Here is a 17,540-nt window from a genome sequence, read left to right on the forward strand (position 1 = left end):
GCTGCGCACGCAGCGGCGGCTCGCCGCGGAGAAGGAGAAGCAGGACCAGATTCGGTGCGGCTTGATGGCGCCTCCGCCGCCGAAGATCAAGATCTCCAACCTGATGCAAGCGATGAAGAACGAGGCGGTGGCGGACCCGTCCGCCCTCGAGGCCAAGGTGCGCGCCGAGAGGGCGGCGGCCGTGAAGGACTGGTGAGCGCCTCCGCCTGATCGCCCGAGTCCACAACCCCTCGCAGGTGCGCGCCGAGATGGCGCAGCGCGTCAAGAACCACGAGGAGCGGAGCGTGCGCGCGAGCCGACGGCCTGTGGACGGCGCCTCTTCACAGCTCGCCGTGTGAACAGGAGCGCAACCTCGCGCGCAAGCTGACGCCCGCGCAGCGCCGCGAGAAGAAGCGGCGGAAGATGCTCAACGACCCGAGCGGCGGAGGGACGCCGGTGACGCTCTACCGCATCCACACGGTGCCGAACAAGCAGAAGCTGTACAAGATCGACATCAACGCGCAGCAGAACCACCTCACCGGCGTGGCCGCCGCGCAGTCCACAAGCGGCCGCGAGATCCGCCGAGATCCGCGAGGCTGCGCGAGACCGTAGGCTTGATGCTGCTCGCTGACGAGTGCAACCTTGTGGTCGTCGAAGGCGGGGAGATAGGAGGGAGATAGGAGATGTTAGCAACCGGGTGGTCGTCGAAGGCGGAGTCGCTCTTACGCTATTAGCCTCACCTTGGGACCTGACTCACCCTCCGCGGACCCACACCTCCTCGCCGATGTGAAGCGTGCGACGAGCGGAGAGTGCTGCTCCCTCGTGTCGCTAGGCGGACCGAAGGCGCAGCGGCGCTACCGCAAGCTGCTGCTGCACCGCATCGATTGGACCGACTTTGGCGCGGCGGACGACGACGACGACGAGGACGACGAGGAGGAGGCGCGGCGGCGCGCACAGTCGGAGGTGCGCAGGGCCAAGCCTCCTACCCTTCCGAACTGCTCCTCCCTCCTCCTCCGCCCTCCTCCATCCTCCCTCCTCCTCCTCCCACACCTCCCCCCCCCTGCCCGTCTTCGAGGGCCGCTCCTCCCCCCACCTCCGACCCCTTCCCCGCCCCGTCGCCCGCAGGTGTGCCAGGTGGTGTGGGAGGGGCTCGTCGTTAAGCCGCAGTTCAAGAACTTTCGCGTCGAGGCGGCGCGCTCGAGCGAGGGTGCGCGAGATGCGGATCTCGGCTCAATCTCGGCGGATCTCGGCGGATCTCGGCGGATCTCGCCCCCCAGGCGCGCGCAAGATGCTCGCGGAGCGTGGCTGCGCGCACTACTGGGACATGGCGCGCACCAACGGCGCGGAGGGGGTGCCCGAGGAGGACGAGGACGAGGACGAGGACGAGGACGAGGAGGCGGGCTCGTCGGACGAGGGAGAGGGCGAGGGCGAGGAGGAGCGAGGGGCGGGCGCGGCGGGGAGCGGCGCCGCCGAGGGCGACGCGGCGCGCGACGACATGGAGACCGAGGGGTAGCTGCTGGCGCGCGGTGGGTTGCCGATTGCGCAGGGGGATGCCGCGGACCGCAGGAGTCCTGGGCTCCCACTCCCGTCCCTTTTGCTATCCCTCTCTCCCGCGCCGCGTGGTTGTCCCCTTTACTTTGCGTTGCAGCCACGTCGTCACGCACACCGGTGACACTTGGGGAAGCTTATGGTTTAGTGCTTTCATGATGCTGTATGCGCGCGGATCGCGCGACCGCGTCACCGCGCGCGCGCAGCTCCGCAGGCGACGCAGGTGGGGTGCTGCTCCCCGGATGGCTCAGCGTATATATCCAAAAAAGCCGACGGCTTTTTACCGAAACCGATACCGTCAGCGTGTGCGGTGTGCGCGCCCGCGCGCCGGCCCGCCGCGGAGAGCGCGGTGTTACGAAAAGTGTGTGTGTATCTCAGTCTTGCGCCGACGCTCTCGCGCCGGTCCCTACTCGGCTCTCTCACGCCGATGCCGTCTCTTCCCGTCACGGCGTCGGCGAGGGCAGGCCATAAAAGGCGAGGAGGTCGTTGCCGCAAACACATTCGAGCGTCCCCCCCCGTCCGCAGGGCCTCGTCTCACGTATGACTGCAGAGCTGAGGTGCAGAGGCCGACTAGAAGTTTCCCTGCTCAGCCTCAGCTCAGCCGCGACCCCTCCCCTTCCTCCCCTTCTTGCCCTTGCCCTTTCTACCCTTGTCGGCCTCTGGATCGTCGTCAGCAGCGCCGCTCGCCTCGCCACTCTCCGTCGCCGCCCCCGCCAGAGCCTCCGCCGTCTCGTCGCCGCCTCTGGAACCGCCCCGTGATTTCCCGCCCGCCATCGTTGGCGCAGCCTCCTCACTGGTGGATGTAGTGCCATCGGCGGCCTTGATGGGAGGTGCACGTGGGTGTCAGCTAGAGCCCCTCCCCTCTCCCTTCTCTCCCTCTCTTCAACTCACCTTGGCCTTCACTAGCCTGCTCAGCCTTGCCGCCTCGGCTCTCGCCTGGTTTGCCGCTCGCAGGGCCTGCAAACACAATTTTGGGTACGAGAGGGCATGAAAATCGGCTCGACCGCCAATCTCCTCAACCTGTAGGCCCGCCGCAACGTCCTTCTTGACGTCTGCCGCAAGTTGGTCCAGGGCCGCGCCGCCTGACGTGCTGTTGAAAAGCTCGAGGCTGCGCAGAAGGCAAAGGGTCGAGTTAGGACACTACGGATAAGAGGCATGCTGCACTGTCGCAAGACTATGTCGCGCCTCCCGCCGAGGCGTCTTAGCTGGTGGAGCATGGCTCTTATCTGCTCCGCTTCCCGTGCCGCATGCCGCTCCCGTATCCGCTCGTGTGTATCAGCCTGATCCACAAGGGTTCTGAGCGAGCGGTTCGAGCTTCCCAGTTTCTCGCCAATACGGCTGATGCGTCGCTCGTGCCGCTGCAGCGTCTCGCCCTGCGTGGACATTGTCGCTGATATGCTCTGCAGCTCGGAATGAAGCACGATGGCGGCGGCGGCGCCAATCGCAGTCAGCAAAACGGTGGCCAACGCCACAGCTTTGACTGACCTGGAGTCTGTTGCGGCGGGCGGCTTCGGATTGAGTCGCGGCTCGATCGGTGGTTGGGTTGGCATGTGTATGGTGCTCTGCCCACGCCCCCCGGGCAGTGTTTGCCACGCCGGGCAAACTTGGCGGTTTGCGCGGTATCTACTGGGGTTCACAACGCGTTTGGTCATCCGTGTACGTTCGTCATCGAATGAGTGAGGAGTCTCGACAGAAATGTTACACCAATACAAACTGCAGTGACGAAATCCCCCCCCCCCCCCCCTCCACACACAGTAACTCCGGCTGCGGCGTCCTCCGGCGTGCCCGCACAGAGCTGCGTGGACGTACAACACCACAGAGCTCCCCTAATCCGTCTCGCGCGTGATCGCGAAGCGCAGCACGCACGCTCTAGCGAAAGCGAGAGAGGGAGTGTGTGAACGCGAGAGGGAGAAAAGAAAGGAGAATTTCAGGAAAAGGTCGCTTCGAGACACATAAATGGCTCGAGATATATCTCTTCACTACCTGTTTTGCATCGAACGTGTCTCCCCGCACGGGCCGAAGCACGCTCCACACCAAGCCCATGTCCCGAATCCAGCCTTGGTTTGGCATGGCATTCGCTGCCCGCAAGCGCGCCCGCACCGCCGGCGAGGACGGCGGATCGGAGAACGAGGCTGTGGCGGTCGCGGATGGCTTCGAGGCGCCCCTCTTTGGCGCGCGCGTCGTCGGCCAGGTCACCACGCTGCCGCTCGAGGGCGAGGACGGCCCTCTGGCAGCGCTCGAGGTGAATGGCGTCGTGAGCGATCGCGCAGGCGACTGGTACGTCACCACTGCTGACTCAGTGCTGCACGTCTCTGCGGCCGGGCGCGTGCGCAGCGTGGCAACCCTGGAAGGCGCCGGCCTCCGCGGCATCGCCATTAGCCCGGACGGCAGCGCGCTGTTTGTGGTAGACATGTTCAACGACAAAATCCGGCGGGTGGAGGTGACGACGTGCGCGGTGACCACGCTTGCGGGCAGCGGCGAGACCGGCAGCGCTGACGACGTGGGCGGCGCGGCGCGGTTCAGTTGCCCATACGACGTCGCCATCAGCCGCGACGGCAGCGCTCTGTTTGTTGCGGACCTTGACAACCACAAGATCCGGCGCGTGGAGGTGGCGACGGGCGCTGTGACGACGGTGGCGGGCAGTACCGTCGGTAGCGCTGATGGCGTGGCCGGCGCAGCGCAGTTCCACAACCCAAGCGGCGTCGCCATCAGCCCGGACGGAAGCGCGCTGTTTGTGGCGGACTACTTCAGCCACAAGATCCGGCGGGTCGAGGTGACGACGTGCGCGGTGACCACGCTTGCGGGCAGTGGCATTAGCGGCGGCGCTGATGGCGTGGGCGGCGCGGCGCAGTTCTACTTCCCATTCGGCGTCGCCATCAGCGCCGACGGCGGCGCGCTGTTTGTTTCGGACTTCGGCAACCAGCAGATCCGGCGGGTGGAGGTGGCGACTGGCGCTGTGACCACGGTCGCTGGCAGCGGCACCGAGGGAAGCGCTGATGGCGTGGGCGGCGCGGCGCAGTTCAAGTACCCAAGCGACATCGCCCTCAGCACCGACGGCAGCGCTATTCTGGTTTGCACAGACGACTCCCTCCGCCAGGTCTGCGTGTCGGCGCCTCCTCCGCCTCCCTCCTTCGCGCCGATTGTGGTGTCGCCCTCGACCCTCGTGGCCGACCTCGCAAAGATGTGGGGCGATGCGACTTTCCCCCAGGGGATGGTCACTTTCCTGGTCGGCGACGACCAGCAGCGCCTCGAGAGCGTCACAAAGGCCATCCTCTGCATTCGGTCGGTATTCTTTCGGACCATGTTCGGCATCGGCATGAAGGAGCGCGACGCCGGCGAGGTCACGGTGCGCAACACCGACCTCGCTACCTTCACCGCCCTCGTCCGCTACCTCTGCACCGACCAGCTCGACCTCGGCGAGGAGGGGGGCGGCAGGGCGCAGCGCGCGCTCGACCTGCGGCAGCTGGCGCAGATGTACCAGGTGCCGCGCCTCGAGCTGCTCTGCGCGCAGGCGCTGCAGGAGAGCGTCGGGCCGGCGAGCGCCGTGCCGCTGCTCGAGGCGGCGCACGCGACGGGCGACGGGCGGCTCCTCGCGCAGTGCCGCCGCTACGTGGCCGACAACGCCGCCGAGGTGCGGGCGAGCGGCGGCGTGGAGCAGCTGCGCGACCTCGGCGTGGCCAAGGGGCTGCTCGGCGACGCGCTCGACCAGGTGGCGGAGCTGAAGGGGACGGTGGCGGCGCGCGACGCCCTGCTCGTTTGCGAACCAATGAGAGTGTGTGACAGGGACTGACAGCGTGTACTGGTGTACAGGAGAGATTTCTCTCTTGTACAGGTGGAGCGCTCCTGCGACACGTCCCTACGCAAGTACGTCAGTTCGCACGCACTCTCTTCACTGCCTGTTTCGCATCGAAAAGTGTACCCCTCGATTGGCCAAAGCACAGGTTTCGATCCGGGCCACCGCAAATTTTGATCAGCAAATTTCGAGGGGCGGACGGACGCAAATTTTGAGGTACAATACATTTTGATTGTCAAAACGCGTCCGTCTTGCCGCAGCGTGGATAGAGCATATAGGCGGCGAACACCCAGACGCGACACCCCACCACTCAACTGGACGCGTTCACTTCCCCAGACACGGCTTACGCGCGGGGGCGGGCGCTCAAAAAGGCCATCGCATTGCGCTCTCCCGCGACCGACCGCGCGCACCTCCCGGCTCTGGCGCCGATCACTTCTAGTGCAGGCGGCCGCCGGATGACGCTGCTCTTTGATGGCGAGCATGAACGGCCTGCGTTCCTGCTCGAAGACCCGTCTCAGGCGCCTAGTTGTCTGGTGCCTAGTTGTCCTCCTTCTTCTTGGCCAGGTTGAGCGCGCGACGGGCCCGCGACGATGCCTTGGCCGGCGCGCAATGCTCTCATCGCGCGCTGCCCGGTCTGCCGAGCCCGGTAGAGGCCACCGGAAACGGGAGACTATACGCGGCACCGCGCTCGTCGCGCCCCGGGGCGTCTTGCTGGGAGAGGAGGCTGGCGCCCTGAGGCGGCATTTGGTGGCGTGGGGAGTGCGGAACGCTACTGGCGGCGTGACAGGGCCTCTCTCGGTTGCGTGTGCCGCCCATCGGCACGCGGGTGCGCAGACACCGCGCGACTCTGCCCGCTCGCTCGACCCTTTTGCCGCGAGAGGGCGCCGGCCGCGTGTGTAAGAGGTGGCTGGCGCCCTGAGGCGGCATTTGGTGGCGTGGGGAGTGCGGAACGCTACTGGCGGCGTGACAGGGGCTCTCTCGGTTGCGTGTGCCGCCCATCGGCACGCGGGTGCGCAGACACCGCGCGACTCTGCCCGCTCGCTCGACCCTTTTGCCGCGAGAGGGCGCCGGCCGCGTGTAAGAGGTGGCTGGCGCCCTGAGGCTGAGCCCTGAGGCGGCATTTGGTGGGGTCAGCGTGCGATGCTGAGTCTTACCTGTCGGCGCTGGGCCAGATCCCAGCGCAGAACTCTGCAACGCTGGCATACAGACACAACAAGACTAACCCCAACCCCAACCAACCTGGTTTGTGGAGCTCCCACAACTTACACCCTTAGAGGCCGGACCAGAGACCTGAGTCATGCGCGCTCGCCCGGTTTTTCGAAGTGAGTTTTCTCCACAATTCCAGAGCACAGACCGCTCGCCCCCGACACAGGGCGCAATGCTGAGTAAGTACCTTACCGCGGCGGGCTCCACACACTACTCGGCCGAGACGACCCCTCAAGCTCCATCCTTACTCCTCCACCATGTCGGCGAGCGTCGGGGTGGTGCGGAGATGCTGCGCACCGCGCACCGCAATCGAGACTGCGACGGCGGCGGCGACGGCTGCGCTCGCCGTGGCGAGCCCGTCGAGAGCGAGCGGGCCGAGCGCTGCGGCGTCGGGGCCGACGGCCGCCCCGCGGCTGACAGCGAACCTGAGCACGCCAGCGTCAAGGGGTGTGGGGAGGGGGGAAGGAGGGGGGGGGGGGGGGAGAATGGTCCGCAGGGACCTGTTTTCAGCCTGCATCTAGGACGGCGAACAAGGCCCAGCCGACCGCAGCTGCTGCCGAAAGCAGCCCGAGGCGGGCATAGGAGTCGGCGAGCGCTGCGGCGGCGAGGAGGGAGAGGACCTGGCGGGGAGCGAAGGAGGCGCGGTGAGAGGCGCGGAGGGCCGTGTGGGGTGTTACCACACTCCCCCACTGCTACCGGAGGAGGGGGTGCGCCACCGCGGCGGCGAAGCAGCGAGCGGCGCCGAGAGAAGCGGATCCCGCCCAAGCGTTGACGTTGACGAGGGCGGCCGCCGTCACCCATCCCGCGTGCCTGCTCGCAATGTCAGACGCGTGAAGAGACGCCCTTCACACTCACAGCTGCCCTCGCCCGGCTGGGCGTGCAGCGATCGCGGAACGGAGACCAGGGCGCCAAGCGGCCCGCGCAGCGCTGGCGCGGCCTGCAGGTGCGAGAGGGGGGCGGCTGTGCGTGGCAGAGCGAGGGAGTGGCTGCCGTCACCTGCACAGCGTAGCAGGCATGGGAGAAGTGTTGTGCCCCTGCGGCCTCCACTCTGCTGTGGTGACGGGCTGCGGATAGGCGGAGGGACTGGCGTGCTGTGCAGTGGCGGAGTGCCAGGTGGCGAGAAGACGGCCCGGCGTCAGCGTCTGCGTGTGCGGAGCGTCAATCTGTTGTGTGTGCCGTCCGCTGCGAGACGACGAGGCACGCGGCGGTAGCCGCGAGGCAGGCCGAGGAGAGCCAGAGCCGAGAGAGCGCCCACGGCCGAAAGGCGGCACACCACAGGGCCTGGGCGCAGTTTGCGCTCAGCCACGCGGGAGCCGCGGGGGCTGCGGCTCGCGCCGCCTCGCGGTTGACGGCGAGCGCGAGGACGCCGGCGGCTTCTCCGAGGTAGATGACGCCCCAGATGGCAAAGGCGAAGCCTGACAGCGGGCCTCCAGGTGTGTCGGGCTGCAACGAGTGAGCGCTGCCGTTGTGATATGGGGCGAGTGCTGCCTGCCGGATTGAAGAGCGTCGGCCAGGGAGACCGGACCAGCACGTCTGCGTCTGAGTCGAATCGGCCGGGGAGAGCAACGCTGACGACGCTGACGATCAGCCCGCCGATCTGTAGCCCGAGCCCGCCCTTGCCGGGAGCCGGAGTGTTGCGGAGAGCAGCTGTGACGCAAGCAGCAGCGCCACAGAAAATCAGCGCGGCGGCGAACCCAGAGGCGACAGGCGGCGGCGGAGGAGGCGGTGTGGGCGGAGGGCGGGCGAAGAAGAGCATGAATTGACGCTCTCAGAGCCGGTTGAATCGGGAGAAGCTGGCGAAAATTTTGAGCAGGTGTTGAGCGACGCGCTCGCCAGTGGCGGAGGTCCTCGGGCCAGTTTCGGGGGGCAAACCCTGCCCGCCCCCTAGGACCCCGGGTAAGGCCCAGGTGTGGCCTAGGGCATCAGAAGGGACCAAGAGGAGTCCAGTCTGAGCCATAGAGCCCATGTCTTTGCCCCCGAAGGTCGCGTTCAAATGCCCGGAACGGACGTTACAGTGGTGTCCGGCTGGCGCGATCACCGAGCTGTGACGCTCAGGGAAGCCTGATGAGGTACTGGTTTCTTTGCCCAGGGCTGGCCTTCCCCCCAGGCTGGATCAGCTGAGCAAGGTTTGGGGAGAATCCTATATTGGGATCTTCAGATATTTTGACGGATGGCCGAAAATGGGCAAAAACGGGATGATTCTCCCAGCGCGCTGGAGCGTGCGCCGCTTCTTAGCTCCCCGGCCCTCTGGGTGGTGAGGTTAATGAGACTCCGCACTCCAAGAGTGCTCGCCAAGTGCGCAAGTCGAGTGTGACTCACACAGTGTGCAGAGCCGGCTACTAGATAGTGCTCCATCCAAGTACGGCTGCGCGTTCGGGGGGGGGGAGGGGCAAGAGAGTGCTACTAGATAGTGCTCCAAGTAAACAACGCAAGAGAGTGCAGCCAGGAGCAGGAGAGAGAGATTTTTGAAGACCAACAACTCAAGGAGAGTGGCAGGACCAGGACTGAGCCCTGGCCTCGACACCTCGACACCAAACCTCGACACCGACTCGACACCTCGACAACCCATGCCAACTCGACAAACTCGACACCCCTCGACACCCCTCGACACCCCTCGACACCATCTAGGCTGAAACCATGCTCGTCCGTGTCAAGGTGCCAAACTCGACACCTCGACACCCCTCGACACCCCTCGACACCCCTCGACACCGCTCGACACCGCTCGACACCGCTCGACACCGCTCGACACCTCTGATGATCCTAACACAGCAGAGACGTAGACCCATTGGAGTCACAGAGTTAGAAATCAGGGTTGCAGCAGCAATCAAACTTGGCTGGCAGTACTTTCATCCCTGAGTTGCAGCCTCTCAAGTTCTAGCTCAAGTTGCAGCTCAGTTGCACCCCTGTTGATGCAGCAAACATGGCAGTACTCAGGTAGCCCTAAGGTGCTGCACAGCACCTTGTACAGTGGCAATGAATCCTCACACCAGTGAGCTTGTGCCATGAGTGCAGACCTGTGGTCCATTGCGCTTTGTGCACTGGCGACGCTGCAACGGCGACGCTGCAGCGGCGGCGACGCTGCTGCGATGGGGTACTGTAGCCCTTAGCTGCTGGACAGCACCTTGTGCAGTGGCAATGTCCACTGACTCATGCTCTCATGGCACCAGCCTTGTGCCATGAGCGCTGTGGTCAGTTGCGCTTTGTGCGCCGGTGACGCTGCAGCAGCGACGCTGCAGCGACGCTGCTGCGGTGCTGCGCCTGCACAGCACCTTGGTGCACAGTGGCAATGACTCCCGGCACTTGATGTCCTCAAATGTCCACAGAGAGTATACTGGTTGTGCTCAGGTTGTGCTACATCAACAGGGTGCAACTGAGGCTGCAACTAAGGGATGAAACAGCTTTGCAACTGCTGCCCAACTTTTGTTGTATGTTGATGGGCTGCAACTGCATCCACCTGCCACCTTGGACACCTCGATACCTCAGACGCCTCTTGACAACACTCGACACCCGCTCGACACCCGCTCGACACCCTCGACACCCTCGACACCCTCGACACCCTCGACACCCCTCGACACCCCTCGACACTCCTCGACACGGACAAGCATGGTTTCAGCCTCGACAGGCCTCGACAGGCCTCGACAGGCCTCGACAGGCCTCGACAGGCCTCGACACCTCTATCCCTCGACAGCAGCTCGACACCCTCGACACCGGGCCTCGACACCTCGACACCAGGGCTCAGGACCAGGAATGACGGAGGGGCTTTTTCCATATCCGTCATTGAGCCCCCACTTACTTCCTCCCCGTCCCCCCCTTGCGTTGTTTGTTTTCTTTCTTTTTACTTTAACCAAGATTCCCATCACGGACCACGCTTGCGTGGATAATACCTCGCTGCACGCTGGAATCTGTGGCAGAATTAAACATGCATGCGTTTCCCCCCAGGCGCCAAGGCCCGGGAGTCTCTCGTCCGATGAGCGATGTTGGTGCAGCCTCCTCTGCGCGTTTCAGTCCTCGACGCGCCTCTGCGCTTCGCCAAGCGCCGTCCGCAGCGCGGCGCCCTCCTCCGCCAGCGCCGCCAGCCTGCCGCACACCGCCTTTCGCCGCGCGCGCGCTTCGCCCCTCTTCGCCTCGTCGAGCCCTTCCAGCCCGTCGAGTCCATCCACCTCCACCTGCGGTGGAACAGGACTCCGTCCATTACTAGACAGCCGGGCATGCGCGCGCGACCGCCTCGACCTGCAGCGCGGCCAGCGAGGCGAGCGCGGAGGAGGCCTTGCGGTGGACGCACTCCACCGCGTCCGCCGCCTAGCGACGCACCAGCTGGACTCTCACTGACGGCTCTGCGGGTGCACGCCGCACGGCACACCCGGCCGCCGCCTCGACGTCGTCCAAGTCGACCCGGGCGAGGGAGGAGGACAGACCTCCGAGCGCCACGCCTGCAGAGTCGGTCCTCCGCTCCAGTGCGAGCAGCCGCTCCCCGACCGGCACAGCGTCGCCCGCCTCGGCGCTGCTTGGGCTGCAATCGGGCGCGGCAGCGGGCGGGCCAGCATCGCCGCTGCCGATCAGAGAGAGGTTGGCCCGCTTGAGGTTGACCAGCTGGCCGCCCTCCCCGCGCAGCTGGTACCGCTGCTTCTCCTCCAACCACGATACCACCTCGCCCCGCGTCCCGTTGAGCGCGCGGCCCGCCTCGGAGGCGAGTCCTTGCACCAGCACAGCGCTCCCGGGCGGCAGCGGCTCGCAGGCCACGTCGGCGTCACCGCCGCCGCCGGCCGCCTCGCGCGCGAGCCTCGCCGCCCGGCGCTGCTCCTTGATCCGCTCGAGGTCCGTCTTCCCGTCCAGCTCGACGTAGCCTCCCTCCGGAGGCCGCGGCGGCTCCCGCGCCGACGCCTCGGCGCGACCACCGTCAAACGGGCCGCCGAATGGGCCGCCGAATGGGCCGTCGGGCAGCGTCTGCGAGAGGCCCTGCGGAGGGGCGGCCGCCGCGGGAGGCGGCTTGAGCTCGACGTCCACGTCGACCGCCTCTCGCGCCAGAAGCACGATGCCGCTGCCGAGGCCGTGGTCGCCGAGCGGGACGCCATCCACCTCAACGCTCGCCACGTCCGCCGGTGTCGGCAGCCGCCCCGCGTACAGGCCCGCCTTCTTCGAGTAGGCCTTGAGGAAGGGCGCAAGCACCGCGTCCACAAAGGGCCGCTTGAGCATCTTGCTAGTGAGCGTGAGCTTGAGCGTGACGTCGCCGCAGCTCACGAGGCAGGTGCGTGATCGCTCCTCCATGTGGCCTTGGGGTTGTGCGGCCCGACCCTGCAGTCGGCCCCGTGGGCGCGATTTACCGCTACCGTTCACAGCCTTGTTATGAGAAGAAAATACGTCCCATGGCGCTATGCGCTGGTCTGTGAGAGGTTGAGGTGCGAGCCCTGGAGGCCCTGGGGATGGGGGGAGACTACCCGCGGGCCTAGAAGGCCCGCGCGCATTGGGCTCAACCAGGTTTTCCGGAAAACAAAAAGGAAAACAGAGGGTCCCCACGTTGGCCTTTGTGTGTTTTTCTTCATATTCTATATTCTTTTTCGAAGCGGTTTTCAGCTATTTTCAGCCAGAATATAAAGAATATTCGAGAATATATTCGAGAATATAGACCCTATTTGGAGCTATATTCTTGCCATATTCGAGAATATGTATGTATTTTAGGGATCGCGAATGTTGGACGGAGGGTGGACGCGTCCAGAGGGGGGGTCAGGGGGGTACGGCAGTTTTGGATTTTGCATCTCGGCTGCATCCAATGGCGTGAGAGATGGGCGGCCCCGAATCACGGACACGTCGGCGAGGACAGCGACGGCGTCGTTGGTGGAGCGCAGGGGCGAGGGCGTCGACCGACGGGCGGCGCACCAGGACTCCAGGAGGTCGCGGAACGACGGGTCGAGCCCCTCCGCCAATCGAGGCGGCGGTCGAGACGGTGAGCGGCTGACGTCCTCGCGGGTGGCGCGGAGTACGGCCGACACTACGTGCTGCGGCAGCCCGCGGAGCCGCAGGAGGCGCGGCGGAGCGGCTGCGCGTGGACGCGACGGCGAGGCTGGCCGGGCACGCTGTCATCGAGATAGGCACGCACGTCGAGATCCTAGGCGAGCAGGGGTGGTGGCCGGCCACCATCACGTGGCGGGAGGTAGGTTCGGGCGGCCGGCTCGTGTGGATGCGGTCGAGTACGACGGCTACCCGGACGCCGAGCCTCTCCTCTCCTTAGAGGAAGAGACGTGGAGGCAGGTGACGCTCGGCGCCGGCAGCGCGGCCCCTAATACCAGCGGCGAGGCGAGCGACGGCGAGAAGAGCGACGGCGAGACTGGGGACGCGCTGCCGTCCATATTGTAGAGACAGACCGTATGCACAATATCTCTCAGTCTAGCTAAGCCTGGGAAGGCGATGCCGGGGCCGTACAGCAGCTTGATTCCAGCACAGTCCTTGCGCGCGGTAGACACTATTTTGGACAAGAATACGGAAAGAATACGCAAAAAGAATAGAGATAGTCTATGCAGAGAACAGCGCACAAAGGCCAAGTCCCCAGCACTTTGGTCTTTGCGTTTCCGGAAAATTCCAGGGAAAACAGAGGGTGTTTGGTGCTCCATTCTGGAAACTCGCGAGTTTCCCTGAGTCTGAGAGAGAGATTTTAGAAAACCAACAAGAAATCACGACTCTCACAGTGATTTGGGCTCGGCAGCTTGTGCCTTGTCAGCCCTCAGCCGAAGCTGGGGCCGGTCCCGTAGCCGAGAGAGCCCGCGCCGATGAGTTCGACGCGGTCGGGGGGGCCTGCGGAGAGGCCAGCGAGATGGCGATCGCTGTACTTCATGGTGTCATCAAGTGACTGGCTGACTCGCCAGAGGTCGATACTCTGGACGCTGAGCCCTGGCTGTCAGGCTGTCAGGTGCTGTCAGGTGATCTGTCGGGCTGTCGGGCAGCTGTCAGGCACTGTCCGGGGTTTGCTGTCAGGCTGTCAGACCAGGGCTCAGTCTGGACGACCCATAGGATGCCACGAATGCCTGAAGGGGAGGGAGGCGAGGCCAGAGGCAGGCTCAGCTGCTCTCGGGTGATCTCACTTTGGTGGCTGAAGGACCCGATGGTCCTGTCACATTCGCGTTCCGAGTCGTGGGGGTAGAAGAATTCGAGGTAGAATCGAGTCAGCACTTCCTTGTAGTACAGCGGACCGCCAGGCTCGCCGGCCATCCGCAGGGAGGCAGCATATGAGGCACCAGTCTTCTGAAGAGCTCAACAGCTGCTGGTAGAGTCGGCCGCGGTTCGAGCGAGCAGCTTTTGGCTGCGGGATCGAATCGCGGAAGGCTCATGCCCTCGCGGAGCGACGCGGGTCGCGCGGCGCGCGCGTGTGCGAAATGCGACAACAGACGACAGATGACAGACGCCTGAGCGCTGTACGACTGAACGACCGTCGCCGCAATCGCCACCGCCGCCATTTTGACGAGCAGCGCGAGCGCGCTCGTCGGCGGCCAGCCGTCGCGGGCCGGGCCGAGCCCGGCCTCGACCGGCCGCGCCGCCGCAGCAGGCCGGGAGGCCCGAATGGCGGCCGACCAGCTGATAAGGACTTTCTCTTGAGTCTGAGAGCTGGTCTGGGGCAAAATCTGAGGCAAAATTGAGGAAATCGAGAAAATACCCAGGCGGTCGCAGGGTAATTTCCAGGTATACACGGGTTCTCCGCGAAATTCCCGGCATTTTGCCGATTTGGCCTAAAATTTGGCTGATTTCGGGCCCAAACCAGCCTCAGACTCGGCTCAGAGCCAAAAATTTGACGATTTCCACGCAGTTTTCCCCGTGAAAATAGAGAGGAAAAGAGAGGGTGCTGTAGAGAAAAAAGGAAAGGAAAACAGACGGGGTGCGAGAGGCAAACCTGGTTGAGCCCAACGCGCGCAGGGGGGGGTGGGGCATTGTCCATTGAGACCGGTCATGAATTAGTTGAGACCGGCTGCTTGAATTAGTTTTTTTTGAGCCTGTTTGAACGCTGCGGATGTGCAGCTACGGCCGCATACGACTGAGCCGCAGGCGCGGCGGCTGGCGCGGCGGCTGGCGCGGCGGTGGCGCACGTGCCCGCGCGCTCGCGCTCTGCGCGCTCCAGCTCCCGCGTGTACTCGGACTTCAGTCAGGTTGATCTGCCTGTCGAGACCTAAAAAGAAAGAAAACACACAAACAACCCAAGGGAGGGATGGGAGGACGGCACGCCGCCACCACACAGGGATTTTAAGGAGAGGGGTGTGATGCGCTAGCCGTCACCCACCCTTGGGCGTCCGCCTCTTCCTATCTCCCTTCGCAGTCTCTCGCCGATTCTTTCTCGCTGCAAGAATTCCGCTGCAACCTTCATGCCACCTCGCGGTCGTCCCACTCTCGTCGTTCTCTCCCTTGTCGCTTCTTCCTCTGTAGCGTCGCTCTCCTCTGCCTCGTCCTGCGACGCCGCCGCCGCCTGCCGGTCCCTGTCGAGACCTAGCATCGTGCGAGTGAGACGGGTCGTGTGGATTTGCGAATTCTCCCTCCATTTTGCCGCCGCCAAAGACCGCAACGAAAACCGCTGCTTGCCATCACAGTCGCCCGACATGGAAGGCGTCCTCGAGGAGATTGACGCCATGCTGGGCGAGCAGCAGTCGGTTTCGGCGCGGTGGTACGCCCGCCGCGCCGACCTGCCCGTCGACGAGGCGCGCGCGCTGCTCAAGAGCTACTTGAGCGCGCGCGCTGGCAGCGCGAGCGGCGTCTTTCTGGTCTCCGGCGAGGCCGCCTCGGGCGGGCGTGTCGTGCGGCTGGCGGAGGCGGACGAGCTCGAGCGGACGCGCGCCGGCTTCGCCTCCGTCACCACGGAGCAGCTCTACTCGGTGCACGCGCCGGCGCTCGCGTCCGACGCCTCCCGCAAGTACGAGCCGCTCGCGTCGCTCGCCGCGGCGCAGGACGCGCAGCTGTACGAGGAGGTGCGCCAGCATGCCCCACCTCGCCCCCGGCGCGGAGCCGTGCCCGCTGGAAGCCGCGCCACTCAGCCCCGCGCCGCCCCCGCGCGCCCTCCTCCTGCAGCTCCAGGCGAGCGGCGAGACCAATTGCCTGCTCGACAACCGCTGGGCGGCGATCCGGTGCGCGAGAATGGAGATTGGGCGGGGGCACGCTCGCGCAGCGCACACCAGGGAGAGGGGGGCCGTGTGCGCGGGTCCAGCACGCGCACGCGACAAGACAGCCGACTCGACCGCGACTCGACACGATCCCAAAGGCCTGCTCACTAACCGCCCGGGCCCCGGCAAACGGCTGCGAACCCAGGTGCGAGGGGGCGACGATCTCGTCGCGGGGCGCGGTCGGACGGCTGCGCGCAGTCGCCCCTCCGCCCGCGAGCGCGGCGCCCAAGCCGCGCCCCGCCGCCAAGCCGGCCTCCGCCCCGCCGCCGCCAAAGATCCCAAAGGCTGCGGCGGCCATGTTTGCCGCAAAGCCGCCCTCCAAGCCGAAGGCCGCGCCGGCGGACAAGCCTTCTGAGTCGGCCCCCGCCCCGGCGGCGGCGGAGGCGGAGCCGCCCTCGCAGGGCGGCAAGAAGCGGCGCGCCGTCCCCCGCCAGCGCCGACCCTGCCACACTCCATGACGTCCAGCTGACGTGTCGCCCAGGCGCGCCGTCGTCGACAGCGACGAGGAGGAGGAGGAGGAGAGGCCAGCCAAGGCGCAGGCGCCGGCGGCCGCCGCCAAGCCCGCCGCCGCACCCGCGCCCGCAGCGCCCGCCGCCGCCGCTTCAGCGCCCGCCGCCGCCAAGCCGAAGCCAAAGGGCGGCATGGCGGGCTTCTTCAAGCCCGCCGCGCCGCCGGCTGCGGCGAAGAAGGGGGAGGAGGCGAAGAAGGGGGAGGGCAAGAAGGTGGGCGGCTGCTCGCGAGGCGAGGCGAGGCCCTCCACTGCCGAGAAGATGGATAAGGCGGAGGAGTCTGCGCCAGAGGAGCAGGCGGGGCAGCAGGCAGCGACAGGGCAGCAGGCAGCGACAGGGCAGCAGGCAGCGACAGGGCAGCAGGCAGCGACGGGCGGCGGCGCGGGCGGTGTGGGCGGCGCTTCCTCCTCGGAGGACGGCTCGGAGGACGGCCCGCCGTCGAGTGCCGCCGGGGAGGCGGAGGGGGCGGGGAAGGGTGCGGAGGAGAAGGCGTCTCTGCTGCGCGAGGAGCTGGGAGGGATGAAGCCGTCGGCGCTCAAGAAGCGCGCCAAGGAGGCTGGCGTGGAGGAGAGCAAGCTCGACGAGGCGGACGACGCGGACGACGTCAAGGCGAAACTCCTCGAGGCCCCTCGAGCCCGCGGCTTTCTTTGTATGACTGGCAGAACTTGTCTTCGTTAGGCGACGCTCATCGACCTCATCGTCGACAAGGTGTGCCGCGAGCGGCGGGAGGAGGCGGCGGAGGAGGCGGAGGAGGAAACGGAGGAGGAGGTGGCAGAGGCTGCGGCGCGGCGCAAGGAGGAGCGGCGCAAGGCGCAGATGAGCCGGAATACGCCGAGATGAGCCGAGATACGCCGAGCCCCCGGGAGATGAGAGAGGAAGGAGGGGCGACGCAAGGCGCGCGGCCCTGTCGAGACACGCCGCAGCGCTGCACGCGTCCCGGACACGTCCCCGACACACGCCCCCGACACAGGTCCCTGACCCCCCCCCCCCCCCTCCCCCGCCCTTTAGGCTCGCATCCTCGAGGACGCAGCTTCGCTTGTGGACGATCCGGCCGAGCTGGTGGCACCAGCCGCCCGCCGAGGCCCCCGCTGGACAGCGTCTCTTCACACGCCTAGCTGTGAACAGGTGCACCCGCACCCGCCCGCCGAGGGCGCGAAGACGCCGCCGCCGGTCGCGGCTGCCGAGGAGGAGGCTGCGCCGACCCGCACCCGCACCGTGACCGTCAAGGAGCGCGTGCGTGAGGAGGTTGCCTGCACCCCTGCCCCTGCCCCAACCCCTGACCCATCCCTCACCCCCCCCACCCTCACCCCCCACCCTCACCCTCACCCTCACCCCCACCCTCACCCTCACCCCCACCTCACCCTCACCCCCACC

General features: G+C 66.1%; 6 protein-coding genes across 6 annotated transcripts in view; 4 read left to right on the plus strand and 2 right to left on the minus strand.

The window, feature by feature from the left end:
* Positions 1 to 248: 248 nt before the first annotated feature.
* Positions 249 to 1,715, plus strand: EMIHUDRAFT_469999 (hypothetical protein; the record flags this gene model as incomplete). The annotated part of the gene is made up of 5 exons (XM_005772537.1): positions 249 to 284; positions 343 to 522; positions 823 to 942; positions 1,105 to 1,186; positions 1,257 to 1,715. The coding sequence occupies 5 exons, from the start codon at positions 249 to 251 to the stop codon at positions 1,490 to 1,492; spliced, it is 654 nt and encodes a 217-aa protein (XP_005772594.1). The 3' UTR covers positions 1,493 to 1,715.
* A 2,978-nt stretch (positions 1,716 to 4,693) lies between these two features.
* On the plus strand, positions 4,694 to 5,257 carry EMIHUDRAFT_369243 (hypothetical protein; the record flags this gene model as incomplete). Its single annotated transcript, XM_005772538.1, has 1 exon — positions 4,694 to 5,257. A coding segment is annotated over exon 1 (549 nt), but the record flags the coding sequence as incomplete, so codon positions are not given.
* Positions 5,258 to 10,527: 5,270 nt separating this feature from the next.
* On the minus strand, positions 10,528 to 11,791 carry EMIHUDRAFT_242331 (hypothetical protein; the record flags this gene model as incomplete). The annotated part of the gene is made up of 4 exons (XM_005772539.1): positions 10,528 to 10,692; positions 10,757 to 10,825; positions 10,853 to 11,254; positions 11,366 to 11,791. The coding sequence occupies 4 exons, from the start codon at positions 11,789 to 11,791 to the stop codon at positions 10,528 to 10,530; spliced, it is 1,062 nt and encodes a 353-aa protein (XP_005772596.1).
* Positions 11,792 to 13,183: 1,392 nt separating this feature from the next.
* Positions 13,184 to 14,088, minus strand: EMIHUDRAFT_369256 (hypothetical protein; the record flags this gene model as incomplete). The annotated part of the gene is given in 3 exon segments (XM_005772540.1): positions 13,184 to 13,354; positions 13,368 to 13,401; positions 13,708 to 14,088. A coding segment is annotated over 1 exon segment (381 nt), but the record flags the coding sequence as incomplete, so codon positions are not given.
* Positions 14,089 to 15,099: 1,011 nt separating this feature from the next.
* Positions 15,100 to 15,768, plus strand: EMIHUDRAFT_242333 (hypothetical protein; the record flags this gene model as incomplete). Its single annotated transcript, XM_005772541.1, has 3 exons — positions 15,100 to 15,465; positions 15,572 to 15,621; positions 15,756 to 15,768. 3 exons carry the CDS (start codon positions 15,100 to 15,102, stop codon positions 15,766 to 15,768), a joined length of 429 nt encoding a protein of 142 aa, XP_005772598.1.
* Positions 15,769 to 16,298: 530 nt separating this feature from the next.
* Positions 16,299 to 17,540, plus strand: part of EMIHUDRAFT_242334 (hypothetical protein) — a gene marked incomplete at both ends in the record, with an annotated part of 2,075 nt that continues 833 nt past the window's right edge. The window contains 5 exons of the mRNA XM_005772542.1: positions 16,299 to 16,379; positions 16,674 to 16,769; positions 16,845 to 16,874; positions 17,175 to 17,225; positions 17,316 to 17,411. Of these exons, the coding sequence (XP_005772599.1) occupies positions 16,299 to 16,379; positions 16,674 to 16,769; positions 16,845 to 16,874; positions 17,175 to 17,225; positions 17,316 to 17,411 (354 nt within the window). The remainder of the gene's footprint in view (positions 16,380 to 16,673; positions 16,770 to 16,844; positions 16,875 to 17,174; positions 17,226 to 17,315; positions 17,412 to 17,540) is intronic.

This window comes from Emiliania huxleyi, assembly GCF_000372725.1.
Source record: "Emiliania huxleyi CCMP1516 unplaced genomic scaffold EMIHUscaffold_357, whole genome shotgun sequence".
Taxonomy (NCBI): Eukaryota; Haptophyta; order Isochrysidales; family Noelaerhabdaceae; genus Emiliania; species Emiliania huxleyi.